The 24,628-nt window shown below is 46.4% G+C and overlaps 1 protein-coding gene across 1 annotated transcript in view; it reads right to left on the bottom strand.

Moving 5' to 3' along the window:
* Nucleotides 1-1,189: 1,189 nt before the first annotated feature.
* The window catches only part of MYO10 (myosin X), a 256,528-nt gene continuing 233,089 nt past the window's right edge, over nt 1,190-24,628 (bottom strand). The window contains exons 28-41 of the mRNA XM_040262479.1: nt 23,118-23,213; nt 20,130-20,223; nt 19,136-19,191; nt 17,122-17,264; nt 16,424-16,618; nt 15,228-15,385; nt 12,077-12,200; nt 11,083-11,380; nt 9,997-10,204; nt 8,756-8,892; nt 7,429-7,549; nt 6,548-7,000; nt 4,287-4,478; nt 1,190-2,673 (exon numbers count right to left, since the gene is read on the bottom strand). Of these exons, the coding sequence (XP_040118413.1) occupies nt 2,572-2,673; nt 4,287-4,478; nt 6,548-7,000; nt 7,429-7,549; nt 8,756-8,892; nt 9,997-10,204; nt 11,083-11,380; nt 12,077-12,200; nt 15,228-15,385; nt 16,424-16,618; nt 17,122-17,264; nt 19,136-19,191; nt 20,130-20,223; nt 23,118-23,213 (2,377 nt within the window). The 3' untranslated portion in view covers nt 1,190-2,571. The remainder of the gene's footprint in view (nt 2,674-4,286; nt 4,479-6,547; nt 7,001-7,428; nt 7,550-8,755; nt 8,893-9,996; nt 10,205-11,082; nt 11,381-12,076; nt 12,201-15,227; nt 15,386-16,423; nt 16,619-17,121; nt 17,265-19,135; nt 19,192-20,129; nt 20,224-23,117; nt 23,214-24,628) is intronic.

Genomic DNA, 24,628 nt, shown 5'->3' on the forward strand with positions numbered 1-24,628 from the left:
CCTGGGGACACCCAGGTGAAGGGTGTAGAGGCCTTTCTGTACGTTCTATTCCCCTGAATCTGTTCAGTTCAGTTGCTCAGTTGTGTCCGACTCTTTGCAACCCCATGAATCGCAGCACGCCAGGCCTCCTTGTCCATCACCAACTCCCGGAGTTCACTCAAACTCACGTCCATCGAGTCAGTGATGCCATACAGCCATCTCATCCTCTGTTGTCCCCTTTTCCTCCTGCCCCCAATCCCTCCCAGCATCAGTCTTTTCCAGTGAGTCAACTCTTCGCATGAGGTGGCCAAAGTACTGAAGTTTCAGCTTTAGCATCATTCCTTCCAAAGAAATCCCAGGGCTGATAAAATGTTAAGTTGAAGCTATTGATGGGTAAAAGCTTCTGTGTAGAGACCTGGGTCCAAGTTTGGCGCTGCTGCAATGCCTTAGCCACGTCACTTTGCCTGTCTCTGTCCACTTCCTCATATGTGACTGGGGGCGTGGGGCATCCTTCTGGGGTATGAGACGTTATAGAGGAGGTCCTGAGTGGTCAGCAGGGGAAAAGGCACTTCTGCCGGCTGCTCTTGGGGCTTGAAATGAAAACAATGATAACAACAAAATACCGGAGTCTTAGCTCACCTTTGGCCACCTCCAGGCCAAGTGCTGGCCGGGGGCGGGGGGGCGGGCACTTGCCTTCGGATCACCTCCTGATCGCTCCCGGGAGGCGGCGGCTCCAGGACACACAGGTGATGAGAAAGACCCCGGGGGGACCAGTGACGTCACGTGCCATGTCTGATTGAGGAGCCTGTGTGGTTCTTTGGAGGACATTGGTCGCTAAACAAGTTCCCTATGTATTCTGCTCACAAGCAGGTGAGCGGGGCTGCAGCAGGTAGCAGGACAGAGGCTCTGCCATCGGGTGTCTTGGGGCTCAGCTACAGGAGACAGTCCAACATCCACAATTCAAGTCCTCAGATTTCTGTGATTTCACTGAACCTGGTGTTTTACCTTCTCCGCTTTCTTGGGGTGATGCTGTGTCTAAAAAAGCTGCTGAAATGACTACGTGGTTGACATATAGTCCTGATGATCAAGTGCATGAAACACACAGCTTTGGCCCTTTGAAGCCTTAAGCATTAAAATGAAAACCCAACAAAAACACAAGCAAAGCCCATGTGGTATTGAGAGCCACCCCATAAAGAAAAGACACTGAACATTAGCTAGTATCTTTTATTGTCAGACTTTCTTGAGCCAAGAAACAATGATTCCGCGTGGCTATCCATAGGGATAAGGCAAGTTTCTTCTCTTGTTGGGTAGACTTAGTTGGCCTAAGTCTTTACAAGTTTTCTGTATAAAAATAGAAGTCCAAGACCAGATTATCTTTTATCTAGTCATAAATGCTGATTTATTTACAGGGGCCTTGTTCAGGCCACCATTATAAACTTGGGATAAAATAGGTGTGTATTTTATTAAAGCCTCAGCATTGAACGTCAGGGTCCTTTAAAGATTTGCTCAAGTTGCTTTCAAGGAAGGTGACAGCTTTCCCTCATATTCAAACAGGGTTAAGTCACAATCTACCCACAGAGTGATTAAAGCTAACCTTCCAGAAAACATTTTTTAACTTAAATCTCTTAGAAACTGAAGACTCCAAAGTGACTTCATACAGTTCTAAAAACAGCCTTGGAGCCAGCTGTTTAAGAGTGGTTTATAAATACAGTTATTTGCAGGCTGCATATCTGTTTATAATACAGCAGACACAGATTGCAGACTTTGCTACACGTAAAACAAAACTGGAGTCAAAAATGTGGCTTTTGAAATACAGCAAAGACAGGAAAAATCCAGAATTCTGGGTTGTTAATAAAAACCACCTTGCAAAGTAACAGTTGAGGACTCTTGACTCTGAACGATTAAAATATACAGATGCTACACCATTCATTGCACATCCTCTTTCCCTTCGCTTTCAAGGCTCGCGGAACAATGATGAAAGTGATGTGTGTGTTGATGAACACATGCGTGCACAGGCAAGCGCATGCACGTTAAAGATGAAACAAAAGAGAAAAAGTTAATAGGCGTCTGTGAGGAAGGCTGCCAGCAGCTCTCCACCTAAAACAGACCATCCCCTCACGCTCTCTCTCCATCCCCCTCCCCACTCCCTCACCTTCCCTCCCAGGGGAAATCAGGTTAGTGCAGAATTGATGGATCGACGCCCCTCCCCCACCCCAAGCTCAGCAAGCCTTCCCAAAAAGCAGGGGTGAGCATCTATCTCCCTTCAGTAGCACAGTTTACGGGGGGTCCGTGTCGGCTCCACGGAATTAAGGCACTTCTGGCTGCTTTGGTGGCAGCGTGGGTTTCGTTTCCTCTCTTTTTAAGGCATGTGTCATCTAAGAGAAGTAAAGCTTTGGAAACTGGTGGTACAGCCGAATACACCGATCGCTGGAATGGACAGGGCGAAAGGTTCCCCAAGACATCTCCCTCCGACGAGGGGCTTCTGGAAAGTCTGGGGTGGCCGCAACTCAGACAGCAGACGCAGGAGCCTGTGGGGGCCGAGGAGCAGGGTGGCGCGTGCAGGTTTTGAGTTCGCGTGGACTCAGGCTGCCTTCACCTGGAGCTGCCCTGGCTGCTCACGGAGCGCGAGGTGCTGTAGCGCTTCTTCACGATCATACTGATGTAGGCTTTCATGAGCTTGGCCACGTCCACAACCTGCCAGGGGAGTAGAGTCGGACCACGGTCACCAAGTGTCCACAAGGCCAGGGGGCCCAGGCTAACAATCAGACATCCTCCGCCCAGCGCGGGCAAGCAGGGGTCCATCCCGCCTGCAAAAGCCAGCAGCCTGCCCGTGTGAATCCACTGTGCAAGCCGTGGATTCGGCCAAAAGTTCAACCGCTTTTGCCCTTTTGCTTGTGGTGGGGAGAAGGGACTCGTGGCCTTCCCCCCTGCACCACCTGGTGGTTGGCTGATGTAAAACTGTCGCATTTTGCAGATAAAATAAAGCCCCCACCTAATCACATTAAGGGTCTTGGTATGATCAGGGCTGGGATGACTGTCCCCACTGAAAATAAGGGCAACACGACAGAAGCCACAATCACAGCTTTTAAAGACTGGATCCCACCCTGCCGGTCAGCACCTCGTGATACAGCTGGAGAAACAGAACTGAGGGCTGGGGGGGGGCCGTGGGGGTAGAAATGGGGAACACCACCTCCCACCCCACCCAGAGCCACCCATGCACGTTCTACTCTTTGCCAACTCTGCATGCACAGTAGCTCTTTCATGGTGTGTTCACTGCCACCCCTTTCTGGCCCATTCCTCTTGATGGCTGGCCTGGGTCCCTGCGGAGACAGCCTAACTGGCTTCTGTCTCCCTGATCTCTCTCTCCCTTCTAACGCCACCGGACATCCCTGTGAAAGCGCTGTCCTGACACACTATTCACAAAGATTTCACAGCGGTTCTCTGCTCTCTACTGGAGTTGACCACACCCAGCAGCCGGGCACCAGGGACCCTCCCAGGAAAGCCTCCACCTCCTTCCATCCCACTGCACACCTCCTGCACCACATCCGTGGTCCAGTCATCACCGCCCAGCTCCTCGCCCTCACTTTACACCAGTAGCCAAATGGGAGGCATGGGATTCACACCCATTTCTCACCTTTGCTTGTTAACAGCTCCCTGCATGGAGACCTCAACAGGCTTCCTGCATTCTCATCATGATTACTACGACATTTTATGCTTTGGAGTGGGGCGGCCTATATACAGAGGTGTTTTTGTGATTTTTTTTGTGTTGTGAGAATTAGCTCTTCCCAGGACGGTCTGCCACTCACTCCCTCCTGCTTCTTGGACACTGCCTGGCCCCAGTCTCATGGCTTGCCACCTTGTCTAACAATTTTCACAAGGCTTTATTGCCAAAATGTATATATACACATATATATATACACACACATATATATATGTATATATATATATATTTTTGGACCTCTATGTCACTTCCCTTTCTCTTACTGCAAGGGTAAGAGTCCCCCTGACAGCTGGAAACCAGATTTCTTCATTTCTATGTCACTTCCCTTTCCCTTCTTTCCCTGCAAGGGTAAAACCCCCTGACAGCTGGAAACTAAATTTCTCCATTACAAAGGTATACAGAAGAAACGTGGGACTGTCAGATTTTGGCCTGTGAGAAACCTGCAGCAGGGGAGGGACCACCATACTGTATTTTCCTATGTCTTAGAGCGAAATATGCAAACAAAGCTATTTGGTCAAAGGCATCAGGCAATGGGATGTTGTCTTGCTAGTTCATCAAGGCCACGGACGAAAGATTTGCCTCCTACCTCACTAGTTTCAAAGAGCAGCTCCCTCTCATCGACGACGATCTTGTAGGTGTTGGCCAGGGGGGCACCGAAGGAGAGGATGTGTTCGTACTGGAAGACTTCCAATGGCCTCCCCTCCCCGCGCTTGTAGACAGAGACCGCGTCGGCACTGACGCCCAGCCAGAGCTCCTGGGGAAAGCCACCTTCCTTGCACTGGGGGGCAGGCAAGAATCGGGGCAAGATCAGATCAGCAAAGTCAGAAACAGGACACAGAAACCACAAGATGGGCTCTGAGCCCAGCCCTCTGCAGAGTACAGAACACTTTCAATGTGTCTTATGCAGAGGGCAACTGAAATACAAGACATGAGAAATGGTAGCTCTCTGGCTGTCTTGATTGATTTCTGACCAACTCATCAACCCCACGCATTTGGAGAACACCAACTGGTAAATTCAGCATCTTGCTTGGACTCTCCACCTCTCAATATCACCACCGTCTTGGCCATGTGAATTAGCTATTAGAAGGTGGCCACAGGCAAGAAACTTGACAGTAATTTCCCATCAAATCAAGTAGCCTGTCTATCGCTGCATGCTAAGTGACTTCAGCTGTGTCTGATGCTTTGTGCCCTACAGACTGTAGCCTACTAGGTTCCTCTGTCCATGGGATTGTCCAGGCAAGAATACTAGAGTGGGTTGCCATGCCCTCCTCCAGGAGATCTTTCCTACCCAGGGATGGAACTGGCATCTCTTATATCTCCTGCACTGGCAGGTGGGTTCTTTACCACTAATGCCACCTAGGGATTCCTGTCTATCTCTAGTTCTGCCTCAATCCTGTTTTGGATGGTTGTTCTTCAAATACAAAATCTAGGATCATAGAGGGAAATTCTCCAAATATGTGCTGAGCAGTTTCAGCTCCTCCTGAAAAACACATCTCTTGACAAGTAGCAGCAGTGACCTTTTGTGTGTATGGTGCTTGATTTCATTGGTTTACCAACAGACTTTTTTGCACACGTAAGTGGAGAGATATAGGAGCTGGGATATAGGGATGACAACACCAGGCAATGGGACTCAAGAGGGATATGCATCGGTGACACAGGAGATGAGGTACCTGTACAAAGCATCTGACTTATACTTAAAAACAAATGTAACTGACTCAACCAATCAACCCACCCACCCAAAGATGGCATCCAGTGAAAACTCATGGAACAGAGATCAATATTTAAGGTCTTATAAAGCCTTCTTTAAAAGTCAACAAATAACATGCTGAATGACTCTGATCATAAGAAAAATAGATGCTCATCTAGACCAAGAGTTGGCAAACTTATTTGTTAAGGAACAGATAGTAAATATTTTAGGTTTTGTGGTATCGGTCACAGCTATTCAACTCTGCCATTTCAACCTGAAAGCAGCCAGAGAAAAATACATAAAAGAAAGAGCACTGCTGTATTCCAATAAAACTTTACAAAAAAAAAAAAAAAAAAAGGCAGGCAGCATTTGGCCCTCAGGCTGCAGTTTGTCAAGGCTTGATCTTGATCATTAATAAAATTTTCTTTCAATAAATGGTCTACTTAAAAAAAGAAAAAGGATATGAATCAGTACTGGGTTGATGGAAACTTAGCCAAATTCCAATTGTGTAAAAGAAATTTTTCCCTACAAATAGCCATGGGAAAAAAAAATTAAAAGCCAAGTATATCCAAATTTTCTAATTTTATGGACATAGTGCTAAGATATTTTAAAAAACTTTAATGCAGATTTTTACCAGCACTTTTTCATTGGGTGTACAGCTTGAATAAGAAAGAGTCAGTTGTTTAAGAATAGATAATATCTTAATTTTCCACTTGCTTCTAACATTACAAAAGCATTTACCAAAAAGGAGGAAGAATACTTTGGGTGGGTGGGGGGTGATGTTAAGGGTAAAACTGGGGAGCTCTAACCTACGAGGGCTGGGTTTCCCAGGTTGCGCTAGTGGTAAAGAACCCACATGCCAAAGCAGGAGACATAAGAGACACGGGTTTGATCCCTGGGTGAGGAAGATGCCCTAGAGGAGGGCATGGCAACTCATTCCAGTATTTACCCCTGGAGAATCCATGGACAGAGGAGCCCAGTGGGCTATAGTCCACAGGGTCGCAAGGAGTCTGATACGACCAAAGCAACTTAGCATGCACGCAACCTCAGAGGGTGAGAGAGCCACAGGTTCCACCCAGTCCTCCTTCCCCGTGACCTTGACTGAGGTCACACTGACTCAGGTGTGCAGCCTGGCCCAGGAAGCAGCAGCCCGCTCTCACCTCCACGTCGAAGAGCGTCGACCCGTACCCAGGCCACTCCTTGATCAAGGCCATGTACTTGGCCATAGCCTGTTCCTGGCTCATGCCCTGAAATTTCTTCCACTTGTCCAGGATGCTAGCCCGCGCGGAGCACACCTCCTCCTTGACCCACATATCCACCATCTGCTCCTCCTCTGCCTTCTGCCGTATCGCCGAGCCGGTCCGGAAGCTCCGCCGCAGGGTCCCCTCCAGGAAGCTTGTGCGCCTCTTCTCCAGCCGCTCCCCCGGCGTGAAGCTCTTGGTGGACTGGCTGATGCGGGCCTTGAGCCTCTGCAGCGAGTAGACCTCCTCGAGGGGCGGCACCGGGGCGTGCAGTGTGTAATCCCCCTGCAGGTACTGGAGCCGCAGGGCAGCCAGCACCTGCAGGTTCTCCTCGGGGGCCGGGTAGTGGCCATGGATGACGGCTTCATGGGCCTGCGAAGAGGCGGTGGATGGCTTTACAGGGCCAGACACTGCCGTGTGACCCGAAGCCCACCTGGCTTGCTCCCTCAAACCATCAGGATTTCTCTCAAATGCCATCTTCCATAAAAGGGTACCCTAACGCCCCTTCACAGCTTTAAATTTCTCCCTGGCAATGGGTACCACTGCAAACATGTACTTATTATTTCCTCTCCCTCTCACTTCTCTCTATCCCCAACTAGGACAGTTCCTGGTATAGGAGTTCACATAATACGTATGCAAGTTTCCTTCTACCAGTGAATAAAAGAGCATCCCTCCCTGGTTACACTGAGAATTCTACTGCCACGCCTGGTTTCTAAGGACTAGCAGTTAACTTGAGAAGGGTACGGTACGAATGGGTTCACCCCTGCGTGTCTGCAAAGGAGCCTAAGAACTCCATTTACCTGTTCAAACATAAAGGCGAATTCCACGCTGTCTTTTGGCACGTTGTCTGTGTCTAAGAAGCAGTAAAGTTTGAAGTAGAATTTCCAGGGCTGCTCTCCCGCCTCTGAAGTGGCAGCCAGCCTACAGACAGAAGCGGAGAGAGATGCAGGAAGTAAAACCGGATATGGGCCAAGGGTGACCCACAAGGCCATCAGCGCATGGGATGTATTCTATATCAGGATTCAGATACCCTGTCTGGGCTCAGAGCAGAGTGTGGAGGTGGAGTGGTGGGAGAGAAAACAGAGCCAGACTGAAGCTTCTCAGAGTTCCCTGCTAACTTATCCAGAGGCGAAAAACATGCTTTCATCCTAGTTTTAAAGACAACAAACAGGCAGCCTTCAGTTAAATTGAGCTAACGAGTGTGAGTGACCATTCTGGTTAGTTCCAGCTAAGCATTCTGCTGCATTCAGAGGAAGAAAAGAAACAAAGCCTATTCCTTCATTCCCTTTGCCAGCTCTCAAATATTTATAACAACTGACTTGAGAAATTCCCTGACAGTCCAGTAATTAGGACTCTGCCCTTCCACTGCCCAAGTTTGATCCCTGGTCTACTAAGATTCTGCAAGCACACAGCAGAGCAAAAAACAAAAAAACCCAAACAAAAACTGACACGAATATTAGGGAAGCAGTGTTTACATAAAGTAGAAATCTCTCTCTCTCTTTTTTTTTTTTCCATTTTGGCTTATTTCCAACAAAGCACTTAGACGAGGCCCACCCAGAAGAGAAGATGTCACTTCTCAGAGACTTGAAGCTTGGAGTTGCTCTAAACCTCGTGGTTCCCTGCCACATTTCTAACTTAAAGCTGCTTCTGCCCCTTATGCAGTTGGGGAGGGCGAGGGCCCAGCCTGGCTGGAGTCTTGTTATTGGCACTAGCATCTTTCTAAAGTAGGAATATCTTCTGTATTACTTGGGGCCTGTGAATATTGTAGGTCCAAGAGATACTGAATGGAGTCTGAAGAGTTTATAAGCTGGCTTCTGTCTACTCGCCCAGCTTTGCAGCTAACGACAAGTGAAGATCTGAGAAAATCAGAAAATTCTGAGCTAATGGGAACAGGGGACTGAGAGAAAGAATGGGGCGGAGGAACAAGGATGAGTGGATCCTATTTGAGACAGTGGCTCTATAGGGAAACAGGCAGCAGAGAGAGATGAGAAATTAAATATGCTTAAACACAGGTAAAATGAGGCGGATTCAAACGCGCTGAAGCTGAAAATGGAATAGAAGTTCAAACCCTCTTTCTCTTAACTTCTTTCCTCTAATCTGCTGGCACTTCAGGGAGAAGGAGCTTACTTTTCAAACTTGGCCAACACATCTGCTACGATGGTCCTGCTCTCGATGGCTTTATCGACGTGTCCATTGTACTCAAAGAGTGCGAACATGTTTCTGCTGTCCTCCATGGCCAGGCCTCGGATCAGCTTTTCCACCACCTGGAACACACGGGGTCCTCAGCTGTGGTTCTAGAACATGCCTTTATCAGAAGCCAGAGGGCGCTGCCGGCACACACGAGGGTCCAAGCAGCTTTCCGACACCATTGTGTGTGGAATTTCAAAGGTGCCATCAAAGGTGCCGTTCCCCCTGGTTCTCTTGAAATCAGTTCTCTGTCTTCCTTGCCAAAAAGAACACAGGCTATTCTGCCTCCTGGTAGGGGCAGATACTGGGCTGTTTCTTGCAAACTAGCCAAGTGCATGAAACTAAAGTCCTTTTGGGGACTTCCTTGGTGGTCTAGTAGTTATGAATCCACCTTCCAATGCAGGTGACGTGGGTTTGATCCCTGGTTGGGGAACTAAGATCCACATGCCACGGGGCAACTAAGCCTGTGTGCCAAGACATGAGAAGCTCACACACCGCAACAAAGACCCAGCTCAGCCAAAATAAATAGATAAAATTGTAAAAAACAAAAACAAAAATAAAGCCCTTTTGTCTAACAGTGATTTCCGTTGATATTTCTGCCACACCAGCTTGCCTGGGTTTTATTGTACTATTCCTTTTAGCCCATTAGTTTTACAATATTAATACTAAGTTTACATTGAAAAGAGACAGAAAGAAACTGTGTTCCCCTCTCCTAGTGTTATGGATTGTTGTTGTTTCGTCAGTCAGTCATGTCTGACTCTTTGTGAGCCCATGGACTGTAACCCACCAGGCTCCTCTGTCCATGGGGTTCTCCAGGCAAGAATACTGGAGTGGTGCCTTGGTTTCCTCCAGGGGATCTTTCCGATCCAGGGATTAAACCCATGTCTACTGGGGGCCCTGCACTGGCAGGTGGATTCTTTACCACTGAGCCACCTGGGAAGACCCCATGTTCCAGATTATTTGTGTGGTAAACAGAAATATTTTACTGCAGAGACGATCAGATATACCCTTGTATGGCGGCTGAGTCAGGTCCATAATCTCTACTAGACACGCCACTGCTTCTCAGATTAGCAGGATTACGGGCACTTCCTCGTTTACTGAGCAGCTGCAGTGCGCCAGCCTAACTGCGCACAATTTCCCTGATCTGAGGAAGCGCGTAGGCACTTGGGCCTCCCGCTTACCTCCCCAGCCGTGGTGTGGGAGTTGATGGTGATCTTGCAGGAACCCCCACCATGGCAGTAGACTGTGGACGTCATCTCTTGCCGATGGATCAGAGCTTCTATCTCATCTCGCGAAGGCACGAACTCTCTGCATTTGGTTTTCTTAAGAGATTCGTAAATGAAGAGGGCGTATTTTTCCATCTCAGTTCCTGGAAACTGTTCCCGTATCCTAGGAGACAAACACCGACTGTTAGTTGCCAGACTGAGCATGGCTGGCTAGGGACAGTTGGGCAGCTTCAAGGTTCTGCAGACCAATGTGGCCAGTGGGGTCCCAGTGGTGAGCAGAGCCAATGCCAGCCACTTCTGTAGTTCATCCTGTGCCGTTTAAAGACGGAAGCAGCAGAAAGGGAGAGAAAGGAAGGAAGAAAGACAGAAAATCCAGAGACCAAAGACCCCAAGTATGACTAGGAGCAACTTTTGCTACCAGCTGACCTCTGCAGGGCTATTATGTTTGAAAAAGCCACGTGCCTCATACTGTCCTGTGAAAATCCCTTTTTCACAGTAATCTGCTTCTGAATCAGACAGTTTCCACCTGCTTGATTTGAAACGAATATCTAAGGTTTTTTTTGTTTTTTTCCTGTTTATATAGATAGAGTTTGCATGTGCTAAGTTGCTTCATTCACGTCCGACTCTCTGCAACCCCGTGAACTATATAGCCCGCCAGGCTCCTCTGTCCATGGGATTCTCCAGGCAAGAATACTGCAGTGGGTTGCCATGCCCTCCTCCAGGGGATCTTCCCAACCCAGGGATCGAACCCGTCTCCTGCATTGCAGATGGATACTTTACTGCTGAGCCACCAGGAAAGCCCTCATATAGAGTGGTGGCATTTAATTTATCCAACGTCCTACACATCAGGACACAATCCCCAAAGTGACCTGATCCCTGGACCAGCCCCGTGTGGTTTAGAGACACGAAGGTCGTCTGCCCCCGGTAAGCTGCTCAGGTGACCTAGGAGGCTGGCCCACACCAGGCATCTTCTGTTCTGGGTCTGAGTTTTTGGAGCCATGGGCCACTGCACCCCTCAACATGGGGGGAGCCGCTTCGTACCTTCTCAGGTGGAACTTGAGGTACTTGAGGATCCCGCGGCTGGGCAGGAAGGTGCAGCTCAGGCAGGTGAGGATCTGCCAGCTGCAGAGGTTGCCCACGCTGCCCGGGTGGGGCACCTTGTTGGTCTGCTTAATGAGCTGGCAGTACAGCTCGTCTCGCAGAGGCCGGAGGTCATGCCCCGTCTGGAGGATGCCCTGGATGATGGGAATAGGGTCGGACATGGACTCCAGCTGCTGGAGTGAGTTGAATATCTTGATGGCTTCGTCCTGAAGCGTCGTGTAGCCCTTGTCTTTGAGCACTAGGAGGAGCAAAACAAACACAAGTCACACGAGGGGTTCAGAGATGGTACTCTCTGAGCAGTGCCCACCACGTGAGGTTCGGAGAAGGTACCCACTGAGCAGCGGACAAGAGGCAGGACTGGGGACTAGAGCTATTTCAGGATGCAGTGCCCACCACGTGCCCGGGACCCACCAATCAGCCAAACTGAGGCAGGCTAAACCATTTTCAGTAGTTTAAACTATTTAAACACATAACTGAATTATTTTACTGTGCAAAATGCTTACTGAGAAGCTGGTCTATGCCAAACAAGCTCCACATTTGACAGGTAAGACACCTGTTTAGGGCCTGCTTATCACAGCATTCCCCAATCGTTCTCGCACCAGGGACCGAATTTGTGGAGGACAACTTTTCCATGGACCAGGTGAGGTGGGTGGGAATAGTTTGGGGATGATTCATGTGCATTACACGTATTGTGTACTTTATTTCTATTATTATTACATCAGCCACCTCCGATCACCAGGCATTGGATCCTGGCGGTTGGGAACCCCAGTTCTAGTATACGAAGGGTACCGTGAGTTCCTGGGGAGAACTGGCATGTTCTTTAATACAACAATCCTCATGCCCTATAAGCAATCAATGTGTATCTGATGGAGCTCAAGAGTTCACAGGGAACCGCAGCACCGTGTCCTGGGTCCGGGTGAAATCTGGGACTCACAGTTGAGGTTGATGTCTCCATAGGGCAGGGGCAGGAGTGGCGAGTGCAGCGGGTGGTGGGTGTGCCTCAGGATGGGGTTCCGCTTGTATATCTGCTCCACCACGTCCGAGTTCAGGCAGTTCTCCTTGAGAAGAATGGGGCCATGAGAGAACGCCCACAAGCTTATCATAAGAAGCATACACGTGAAAGAACAAAGCCACCCGTATCCACCTGCACATGAACGGTTTTCATACGTCACAAAACACCTGCAGCTTGGGGATGGTGGTGGGAATCCAGCAGTGATCATCTCAAGCACCAAGATACCCACAAGCGATGTTTCAGGACAAATCACACATTCCTGTTTTTCTTACATAGCTTGTTCTCATTCTCTTTCTTTGGTCTGCATATATTTTCCTATGTTATTTAAAAACCTTCCCTCTGGAGATTGTTGGTGGTGTTGTTCAGTCACTAAGTCGTGTATGAACGACCCCATGAACTGCAGCATGCCAGGCTTCCCTGTCCTTCACTTCACTCCTGGAGTTTTGCTCAAACTCATGCCTACTGATGCCATCCAACCATCTCATCCTCTGTCATCCCCTTCTCTTGCCCTCAATCTTTCCCAGCATCAGGGTCTTTTTCAATGAGTTGGCTCTCTGTATCAGGTAGCTAAAAGACTGGAACTTTAGCATCAGTCCTTCCAATAAATATTCAGGGTTTGTTTCTTTTAGGATTGATTCCCTTGATCTCCTTGTGGTCCAAGGAACTCTCAAGAGTCTTCTCCAACACCACAATTCGAAAGCTCCGATTCTTCCACACTCAGCCTTCTCTATGGTCCAACTCTCATATCCACACATGGCTACTGAAAAATCCATAGCTTTGATTATATAGTCCTGTGTCAGCAAAGTGATTTCTCTGCTTTTTAATATGTCGTCTAGGTTTGTCATAGGTTTTCTTCTAAGGAGCAATCTCTGGAAATTACATATACTTAAATTAATAACTTATTTTGCTAATTATTTAGCCATAAGTCATTTGGCAAATCATGCTATCTTGGTTTGTAATTCATTTTAAAAATAGGAATTCCCTAGCTGTTCAGTGATTAGGACTCTGAGTTTCTACTGCAGGGGGCCTGGGTTTGATCCCTGGGTGGGAAACTAAGATTCTGCAAGCTGTGTGGAGTAGCTGCTATGAAGAAAAAAAAAAAACAAAACATTTTGCTAGTTCTCTCACTGGTCTTTCGTATCCTCCATCTGAAAATGACACTGTAATATGCAATCAGTGAGACTGTTATTTCCTGAGAACCCCTGAAATATAAGAGCTCCTCTCAGAGAATTTCATCATGTATTCATGTTCCTAACACATTAATTTGGGATCTGAAAAACTCACAATTATTTTTAGAACTTTCAATCAACAGAAAAGTTGGAGGAGAGGCAATAAATCATTCTATTGTAGCAATTTCATTTCCACTATGAAACTTTTTCAGTAACACTCAACTGAAAATGAGAGGGAAATGTGTTTTAATTACTTAAAAAATCTGATAAGGAAATAATTAGGGCAACTTGACTCATTTCTTAAGAAGCATTGCTTCATATCGAAAAATTCTACTTACTTTTTAAACATCTGATTTCAAATGAATTACATGTATTTGTCTAAGTTAAGAAGTGCTTCTAAATGTTAAGAATCACATTTTCACAGTTAAAAACTATTTACTCTTTCATGTTTGATTTATATAGTAAACAGGAGTAGATAAGATATAGCTTTGAAGAGAAAGTTCAGCTGATATATGCTTTTTTCTTTCTTTTCTCACAGGAAATCTTCAAAAAATTCTTTTTTTTTTTTTTTGCGACAAGAAATGACATCATTAGTTTCAAGTGTTCCTAATGACATATTAGTTTCAAGGGTTCCCCAAACATCTCTGCAGTTTGTAGGATAACTGACTTGCAGGGATTTGACTCCAAATGCCCAGAAAACATATCATTTTGGAATCAAGGAGCTGACTTGAATTTAGTGGGTAATAATATCCTATCAATGCATTAGACTCTCTCCCACCTTTGCAAAGGCACAGCTTCCCTCCTGGATCTGATGAGTTCCTTCCTTTTGACGTACATCAGTAAATAAATTCCTCCCTTACTATCATTCTGGTATCTTTTCTGTCATAGCTCTGGCTCTTTCCTTTGTATTGGAACCCTGCCCACGTGGAAAACTTAGAGGAATAGCATAAAAATAATTCCCCTGACTTGCTTCTGCACGAGGAACTGACCCGTTATGTGAACAATGCAACCAGAACACCCCACGTCTCCATTTTCATTCCTGGAAAATGAGCGCCGTGCCATGATCCTTGTTCATGGCTGCCATTTAATCACTCATTCAATATCTATTCAGAGCAAGTAATCTTGTCAACAGAAAATCACAATGTAACAAGGTCAATGTTGGTCCAGAAACTTGGGAGCTTCTTCTGTGTGTTTAGAAGCACCTAACAAGGATTACAATTTTCTAGACCCATCTTGGGTTTCTCCCTGGTGGCTCAGGGGTCAAGAATCCACCTGCCAAGGCAGGAAGCACGAGTTTGGTCGCTGGGTCAGGAAGATCCCCTCGAGGAGGAAACGGCAGCCCACTCCAGTATTCTTGCTTGGAAAATCCCATGGAGAGAGGAACCTGGTAGCCTATAGTCCATGGGGTCGCGAAGAGTCAGACATGACTGAGCACTAGGAATGAGTTTTGGATTATAGGCTCCTAGTGAATCCACTTGTGTGGTCTAGAAACCGTTGCGTGAAAGCAGAATTACTTTGTGACTCCTAGAAGGGCCCCAACTTGGGCTCAAGTGGAATCTGTGACATGCAGGTTGTCCCCCACACAGATCACACCACGTCCCTGCGACTGGGGAGCCCCCACCCCAAATTACAGACCACTGTCCCTCTGCCTACACAGTTCTACAGCTGGGTTTGCCTCAGTGGCCACGCCTAACACCCCCCGCCCCGAGACATGATAGCTTTAGCATCACATTCCACATGCAGTCAAGCATTTAGATTTTTTAAAACCCGGATGCACACACATGAAATTGACCAAGAGTTCGTTTTGATTACAGAGTGAAAATGAAGCGTGACTAATGCTGACATCATGGTGTCCTGAGGGTGAGAATCTGTGAGCTACCATGGACCTCTATGGCCATTCTCACCTTGATATCTTGAATCAGCTGCTGCGTGGGCGTGTCAATTGGGGCCTTGGTGTCAGTCACGTTCTGAATGGCGCTGGACCACCTGGTAGCCTCGTTGAGCAGCTTGGTGTAGAGCCGGTAGCAGTGCTTGCGTCCGTACACGGTGACATTCCAGTAGCCTGTGAGAGCAGGACACGCACATACCAGTGTTACCCTTGGGGGCCAAGCTGGCATCCCGTACCAGAGTCCCAGAAATCCAGCACCCACGTCGTCTCCACCTAAGGCCCTTATTATTTAGTCCAGGAGCTACTCGCTGACTTCTTCCAAATGCCCTGCCCTGCACTAGATACCCAAAATCACGTGGCGGTTACAGGTGAGAGGGAGAGACAAACATTAAAAGGATAAGCCCAGAATCAAACATATAATTAGTACCATCTGCTTTAAAAGAAGCAATAGGCATAAACTAAAGCCTTGTTCAAGGCTCTAGAACAAGAGTGAGAACTCTTGCCTCAGATTTCTGACTTTTTCCCCCCATTCTGTTCCTTCTCTTCCTTTCCTTAGGATTCTCCCTCCTCCCTTCAAAAGAAACTGTGCAAAGCAAGCAGTCCAAGTGTTCAGACACCAGACAAAAGTGCAATGGAGTGATTTCAATTAAAAAAAAAAATACATATTTTTTGAATGGAGTAACTATACTAAAAAAGCACAAAGTCACAACTAGCAACAAAAATCAAAATAAAAAATCCAGAAACATCTTTCATAATACCCAAAGGGGAAAAGAAAAAGAAGCTTGTGTGACTGCTTTATATTCTACTGGGTTATGTTCACTGACACCCAGAATTTACCTTGCTTTTAGGCTGCATTATGACTCTCAGGGTGCAATGGTGAGAAAGACGAAAACACAAGCACAGAAAAACACGGCATTCTGCAGGAAAACCTTTGACTGTTTACATTTCATTGCCCTGAGAAGAATCTTTCTGCAACTCAATAAATCAGGACCCTTTACTATGGTTTACATTATCAAGTGTTCATATAGGTAACCATGGATAGCCTCAAAAGATAATTAAGCAAGGAAAGAGATACTTTTGGAGGGGAGAGGAGAAAATATACATACGCTAGGTGGGGACCTCGCCCCTTTGCTCTGAGCAAACCCGGAACTCCTAATATCAATTGGGCCATGTCTCAAGCATGATCAGCCTGAAGCACACCGCACCGCTTACCCGTCTCTTTAAAGATCTTCTCATCAGGTGGGACGACCGAACAAAGACTATTGAGAACCAGGGTGCCCAACTTCAGAGCGTTCTTCTCCGAGCTCTTGTAGTAATCCAAGGAATTGTGCGTGAGCACAAACCACCGTTTCTTCAGTTTCAGGGAAGACATCTTCGGACTGTTTTTCACTTCTTTGTGCAACCACCCTGGAAAGACAGACTGAAGTGTTAATTCAAAACCAGGATGAGCAATATCTCATACCAGGTGACAACTGGCTTACAAATGGGGTGTCTTTCTATACATCTGCTAGCAATGGCCACAATTCTTCCTTATTTGATGATTTTTAACAACGCCAGCAGGCAAAATCATCCAGGGAGGAGGGGATATATGCACACACACAGCAGATTCAGTTCTTTGTACAACAGAAACACAACACGGTAAAGCAATTATGCTGTTGTTCAGTCACCGAGTTGTGTCCGACTCTTTGCGACCCCGTGGACTGCAGCACGCCAGGCCTCCCTGTCCCTTACCATCTCCCCAAGTCTGCCCAAATTGATGTCTATGAACTTGGACAAAGCAATTATACTCCAATTAAAAAAAAAAAAAAAGAGGCAAAATTATTCAGAAAAGAGGCTCAAAATGGAAACTCAGCAGATACTCATGTAGATGAAAACAGGGCTCCATAAGTCAGAAAGCCTCAGGGCATCACCTCTCACTATGAATTCCTGGCCCTCCACTCTGGTGTCGCCCTTGGACCTCTGCAGCAGCGTTATCCAATGGTGCATCTCCTCCGGCGTGTCGGCGTTGCAGTGAAGCACCCGGTTGGCCGTGATGATCACGAACGAGTTGGGTCTGAGCGGTGGGGAGAGAAGGAAGCAAAACCGCTTAGCTCGACTGAAACCGTCACCTCCGTGTGAACCAAGACTGAACGTCTTTTTCCTGGCTTACGGGTCACGGGGAGAAAAATGGCAGTGCTATTTGTATTTGCTGCTGAGGCAAACCTCGCTCATTTCTGCAGGATTTATTTCATGCCTCATTAACCTTTACACTTGGAGCAACACATTCTGAAAGGTCCTGGAAGGGAAAACATTTCTTCATGCAAAACTTTCCAGATGAAATTTGGTTCCAGGCAGGCTAACCAAAGTGACCGTGGGGGAAAGATTTTTTTTGGATGCCTCTCCAAAGTAAATTTCTTCCTGCCTTGGATAATATTTCTGTGGGTCGGTAATGAAATGTCAGACACCAGTAACAGAAGATCAGTAAACAGCTGTAAGTGGAACATCTTATACACTTGACTATGCCTGGAACAGACAGCCACCTGGATCCATGACCTCAGTGTGAGCTGACAAGGGGGCCTTTTCCAGGCAGAGATAAATTAATAATGGAAATTTACTTTCTCCTGCATCTTTTTTATCTGGCAATGCCCTGAATCTCTCATAGGACCTTGCTTCTATTAATCCTTAATCACTGGAGCTAGGAACTACGAACAATATTTTGCAACTTTTCCAATGTTTGCTGAAACTAAGTGCTGCAAAAAGTCAAGGAAAAGAAAGAGGAACAGGACTGTAGTATGGACAGACAGGTGGTCCTTAAAAAAACAAGATTTTTCTAGAGTTGGGAAAGGAAAAAGGTGAGAACTTGGGGAAGAGGGAAAAGCCAGGTAGGAGTGGAAATTTCTCCCATGGATCATCACACGCCCAACGTGCCAGATGAAGGGGTTTAGAAGGAGAGAGATGCTGGCAGGAACGTGACCGTCAGAATAAGGACCTGGGCTTCGATGACTGACATGACATGCACGTGTTCAAGGTTCCTGAGCCGGGTACGAGGAGGGGCAGGCTGACTAGTAGAAACAAAGAAGAGAGTTCAGAAAAGCCTCCGCGAACGGTGAGTGACGGACACCTCAGAACTCTCATTTGGCCCAGGAGATAAGGTTTTTGTTGTCAATTTGAATTCCTTTCCATTCTCTCTAAAGCAATGTTATTGAAGGCAGAAGTCACTTTCCACTCGTACTCAGAATTCTTAAGTGGAGAAGCAAAATAAAGATGGTAAAGATGATGGTCACTGGGTACAAAGACCCCTGAGACCACTGCCAAGATGATCTGCCTTCAAAAACAAAACAAGCAAAACTGAAAACATGCTATTTTTAAGGGCACGGGTAAGGAAGGCATGTCAAGGAAAATAAATGACTGTGGTTTAATTTATTAATACTCTCTATATAAACTTCCATCAAAATCCTTTTCCAGTTCATTATTAAAATATAGAAGGGGGGACGCAAGCATTTTCTTCCTATATGAATCCCAAGTTCCTCCCTGTTTTCTTGTTGTTATTGTTTAATCGCCTAGTTGTATCTGACTCTTTTGTGACCCCAAGGACCATAGGTTCTTCTGTCCATGGGATTTCCCAGGCAAGAATACTAGAGTGGGTTGCCATTCCCTTCTCCAGGGGATGAACCCACATCTCCTGCACTGCAGGGAGATTCTTTACCACGGGGCCACCTGGGAAACCTGTTTGTCTCTATGATTGTCTAAATTAGGTTTCCATGGTCTCCCTCACCCGTGATCCCCCGCACACCAAAGACACCCAGAGAGGAAGACCGTGATTGCTGGAGCGGACCAGGTGGGAACACGAAGCCTGGAGTCATCTCCAAGACTAGAGCATAGAGGCCTGTGGGTGCCTGCAGGTAATGAGCAGGTACTTTTGTTAACCATCACAACTGAGCTTACCTATCTGGGCTGTCCGAGGCGCACACAGAATCGATCAGCCCCACATCCAAAGTGCCCTGGAAAGGAGCGAAAAGCAGAGAAACTCAGAGAACCATTGGAGTACAGCACGCATCATGATAACATCCCTAGATGAGGCCTCTCCAAGCAGGCAAACGAAAAAGGCTCCTTCTTTTTGTGTTAACTGTGAAGTAATAGTTATCTAAAGAAACATTCCCCTTCATTCAGTACAGACAGCCTTGAGACAGGGCAGAATCTACAGTCTACTCATTAAATAAATTATAAGCGAATCTTTCTGTCTTGTTCCTAAAATACTTTCAGTAAAGGGTGTTTACAAACTTCTTTCAATCGTACCAATTTTCTGATTTATATTATGATCTATCTTGAATTTTATATTTACATGAAAAGGAAACTATTTCTAAAATATGGCTTTGTGGCTCTGTTTACACATGTCTAGGATAGAGCACTAGACAGAATGAATACGATTTGTAATTCAGTAAATCTTTTGAAGAAAATATAATAAGCTTTCACGAGTTCATAAAAACTGGAATTTTTTTTGTTCAAGATGGGTAAACTGTAATCTATTACTACTCACAATCTTCTAGAATTTCTTGTGTTTTTGCATGATTTTTACCAAAATGTTCCTGTTTCTCTCTTTCATTATTATAGAGCATGTGTGTGTGTGCCTAGTTGCTCTAGTCATGTCCAACTCTTTGCAACCCCGTGGATGATAGCCTTCCATGACGCAGGACATGGATCCACTGTCCATGGGGATTATCCAGGTAAGAATACTGGAGTGGGTAGCCATGCCCTCCTCCAGGGGATCTTCCCAACCCAAAGATCAAACCTGCATCTCCTGAATTGCAGGTAGATTCTTTACCAACTGAGCCACCTGGAAAGCCAAATTATCATACTCTTACTTACTTAAAAAAAAAAAAAAAACTGCACACAAGTTCCTGGTCCCCTTGCCCCCTTCACCCCAGCACAGCTTACATACCACAGCGTTTTGTGGGTTGGCCTGCTCATCATGCATCTCCCGAATCTCCTGGTCTGTGGATGCGTGGACCTGACTCAGCACACTGAACCACTGGCTGTGGGAAGGAGACAGTGAGGGTCAAGGGATGGCCAGTCTCTGCACTTACGAAACAGGGACACCCTGTTCCACCTCCCCTGAAAGATGACATCTCCTCTGAACAACTTTCTTAACTTGCCTGTTCCTCACACATAAATGTGGATATACTACTACCAAAGGAGCAAGGGTAGAACAAACAGCCAAAGTACCTTGAAGTACCATCTGATGCAACTTCCAATCAGTGGGAAAACCCTTTTCTCTGTCCTACATTCACATGGATGGTGATAATGAGTTTCTAGAGAAATTGGCAGCAAGAAATGAGACCCTCAGTTCTATCCAAAACCCTGAGGTCAACAGTCTCTACTGAAGATATTATTTATAACCTACGAAACATTCAAATGCCTCCTCAGTTTTAAAAAGTATCTGAGATAAGAAGACCTATAATGTAAGAGCATCATCTTGGGTGTCTACTCAATCCCAGGATGAGGTTTCCAAACACCTGATAGGATTTCTACCTAGGTACATGAAACCATAGGAGAGTTGGAAATAGAAAACAAATGCCTAAAGTAGAAAATTATTTTGACTAGAGAACTCTTCTGTCTTCATTTCAAAAGGTTTTTGGTACTTCCAGCCTCATCAGATTCAGATAATGAAGGAAAACAGGTCAATTCCAGAAAAGTCAAGCAGAACAAAAGTTATGTTGTAACTAGAAACACAATACACGCTTGAGAAAAATGACTACACATATCCAGTTGTCTGTTGGCCTGTCAATTCATCCATCCATTATTTACTAAGCAACTACAAGTGAGAGGTACCGAATGTGAGATTCCAGGACATCCTTCTCCTGCAAGGGGCTGATCAGACACATATACACACTCCTGTAACTAAAGCTGAGAAAGTACTTGGTATCCAATGGCATATTTAAGTAAAAAAAAATTAATACTATATTTAAGAGTAAGACATGTAAATTATTTATAGCAAAGCACTAAAATTTTCTGTGATTCCTAAAGCAGAAACATGTAACAAAGAGCTTGAAGATAAATACTCAACACAGAGAGACTCTTAGGGAGACCAATGGAAACACTTTAATATGAATTTGTTCATCAACTCTAGTTAATCCAAAGGCAAGACTTCATATACATGTAGGTCACATGGGATCAGACAGACAGACAGACAGACAGACACACACACACACACAATTTGCTACGGTTTCCATCTGTACAGGTGACCCCCTCAAATCTAAAAAAATCTCTTCTCCTAAATCAAGTACAACTCAGAATCTGAAAAAGATTTTGTAAAAATGTGCTCCACTGGTCAGGGCAAAAATTCCTTGGCTATAATATTCCAAATGTTAAATTTAGCAGGTTCATTATGGCATAAAACAGACAGGGCTGCTGCCAAGCGCTGGGTCTATAATTCAGTTGCAAAGCCGTGGGCATTCCCTGGACCGCAGAAAACCACACGTGGTCTCCAGGAGTCTCAGACAGAATGATGGGGTTGTAATCCCAGGTCTGCTTGTTTTTCCAGCGTGTGTCATGATTTATGGATCTCAGCGGGGGTTTTAGTTCGTTCCCATGGGAAGAATTATTTTCTTTGCCCTTAATGCTGCTGCCATGGTGTTGTATCAACACAGAAACATCCAAAGGGCATGGGGTCATAAAGGCCCCGAGAACTCTCTGGAAGATTCTAGTGATTTCTGAGCTGAAAAGCGAATTCTCCAGGCAAGAATACTGGAATGGGTTGCCATTCCCTTCTCCAAGGGATCTTCCCAATCCAGGGACTGACCTGGGTTCTCCTGCATTGCAGGCAGATTCTTAACCATCTGAGCCACCAGGGAAGCTCTGAAAAGTGAAGAACACAGGCCAAAGGATGTCACCCTCATAAATTAGAAGGTATTTTGTGGCATTGCTCAGATGAGCATTTTGAGCTCAGATGAGCCCCTTTTGTTGGCGTTGGATGACAGGCAGCTCCAACCTGACCTGACACACCCAGAAAGCAGCAGGGTTAGACAAGACACAGGCTCTCCTGAGTGATCCTGCCACGCGTCATACTGAGGGGCAGACCCCAGTCCTTAATTGGTGCCCATTGGCATAACAATGGACATCGAGGTCCAGGAAAGTCAGACAACCTGCCACAGCGAATAAGAGACACCACTGTCTTCTGAGCTCAGTCAGAAGTCTAAGCTCCTAACGGAGGCTTTCTGCCTCTGTTCAATAGAACTGAGCTTGCCTTACTTGACAGATTATACTAGCTTTTCTGTACCTCTGTCTCCTACGCTATAAAATCGGTTAACGGTAATTCCTGCTACCCCATCGGGTTGTTGTGAGAATTAAATGAGTTAGTACACATGAAGCATTTTGAATACTGCTTGGAATATAGTAAGTTCCCTCTAAGTGTTAACTAACTCTCCAGCCACAGAATTCTTCACTGTCACAGCCTTAAGCACCCTCCCAAAAGCCACAATCCTGGCATTTGTTTAAACAGCCAGTGGTGAATGATCCTGCTTTTTCAACCCTTAAGCAAACAGAAGCTGCTCCCTTCCAAAGCTCAGAAGCTTCCAGAGGGTGGCTTTCAGCTGTGTGTAGGAGTGCAGTTTCCATATGCCGCTGGTGACGGTAAAAGCCTGAGGGGACCCATCAAACGGTCTGTCCAGTGGCAAGTGAAGCTGGAAGTCCATGTGCTTTGTTACGGTAACAGACATAAAGCCCAATGAAAGAGTCCCCAGGAGACAAGCATGCAATGCATTCAGCTCTTCCTACTCAGTCCTTCAACCATCCTATCAGAAATACCCAACTAGAAAAATCAGCTAAGAGCTTTTCAGGGCTGGTTGGCTCAACAGTGACCCATGTGACATCCAGGCTGGCAGAGGAACGAGGATGTAGTTACGACCGAGTCGACAGTACAGCGCCTCACCTGGCGTCTTCCGGGGATTCCGCGATCAGATGGAAGGTCCTGTCGGCCATGATGATGTCAATCCCGTTCTCTTTGCTGGTGTTATCTATGATCTCCCTGCAGGGGAACACAAGCACCCAACGCAGATCAGGAACAGAGAATGAATGCTTAAGGAGGGGCAAGAAGAGAAATTTCACAGTAACTGAAAAATCAGACACCAGTCCTTTCAGCCTTTTCACTTTGAGAAATGATGAAGGAGCCTCTGGGGGTGGGAGACTCCTTCTTGCTCGAAAATTGGGGGGTCTGCTTTGTGGGGGTGTGGAGAGGTGGGAATGGGGTTGGGGGGCATCCTTGACTTCTCTAGGGAGGGGCCTCTCTTCTCCCAGTGGCCCACCCAAGGCCCACCCAGTTCAGGGGCCCCAGTCTGCCTGTACCTTCCCTTGGCTCCCCCACTGCTCTGTAAAGGACCCCTACATTGGAGCCAATCTGCAAGAGCTCTTTCAGTCATCACAGTGGTCCATCAAGGTTTAAGGCCACTGCTGACACCTCTGACTTCCTCTGGTAAGGGCACAATATTTCCACCAGGGGCTTCAGGGTAAAGAGCAGGACTTGAGTGTCTCTAGATCTCAATTCCACCTGGATCTGATCCTAACATTCTTAAACAACCCTAGAGGTTCAAACTCAGTGGACCAGGCTAAGAAGAGCAGGGTAAAAGACAAGCAGCTGTTGGGATGGGACCAGAGATGGCGATCTCCTTGTTGAAGAAGGGTGTTGGGGATACAGACAGCTTGCTTTGACAGCTGAAGTAGCACAGCTGTTTCCAGTAAAACACTTATTTTACAACTAGAACATCCAGCAGTCCGCTTAGAAAAAATAAACCCGGTATGACCTTTTAGCTAGAATCACTGAGATGAGATTTCTTAAAGGAAATCAACCCTGAATACTTATTGGAAGGACTGATGCTCAAGCTAAAGCTCCAATCCTTTGGCCACCTGATGCGAACACCCCACTCACTGGAAAAGACCGTGATGCTGGGAAAGATGGAGGGCAGGAGGAGAAGGGAGCGACAGAGGATGAGATGGTTGGATGGCATCACTGACTCAATGGACATGAGTTTGAGCAAACTCTGGGAGATGGTGAAAGATAGGGAAGCCTGGAGTGCTGTAGTCCCTGGGGTCGCAAAGAGTTGGACATAACCTGGCAACTGAAGAACAACAACTAAGATAAAATATTTTGAAAAACCAAGAAGATCAGAATTCACACAGGAGTCTGTGATGCCTTCTCAAGAGTGGAAGAGAGAGGTGACCCTGACGGGGGAGCGGTCAGCCAGGTGTCTGATACTGCAGCCTCTGGAGCAGGGTGACAATTTTCAGGGGAAATCTAACCAGACCACATCATCCCAGACCAGCCCCTTAGATTCCTGGGAACTCAGTTACCTTGTGTATAAAATGAGTGGGTGCCATGGTTCCGAGCCACAGCAGGTCCACCAGAATCCTGGGGAACATTCAGAAAACCCAAGTGGAGTTCATCAG

Source organism: Oryx dammah, unplaced genomic scaffold (assembly GCF_014754425.2).
Source record: "Oryx dammah isolate SB20612 unplaced genomic scaffold, SCBI_Odam_1.1 HiC_scaffold_20, whole genome shotgun sequence".
Taxonomy (NCBI): Eukaryota; Metazoa; Chordata; class Mammalia; order Artiodactyla; family Bovidae; genus Oryx; species Oryx dammah.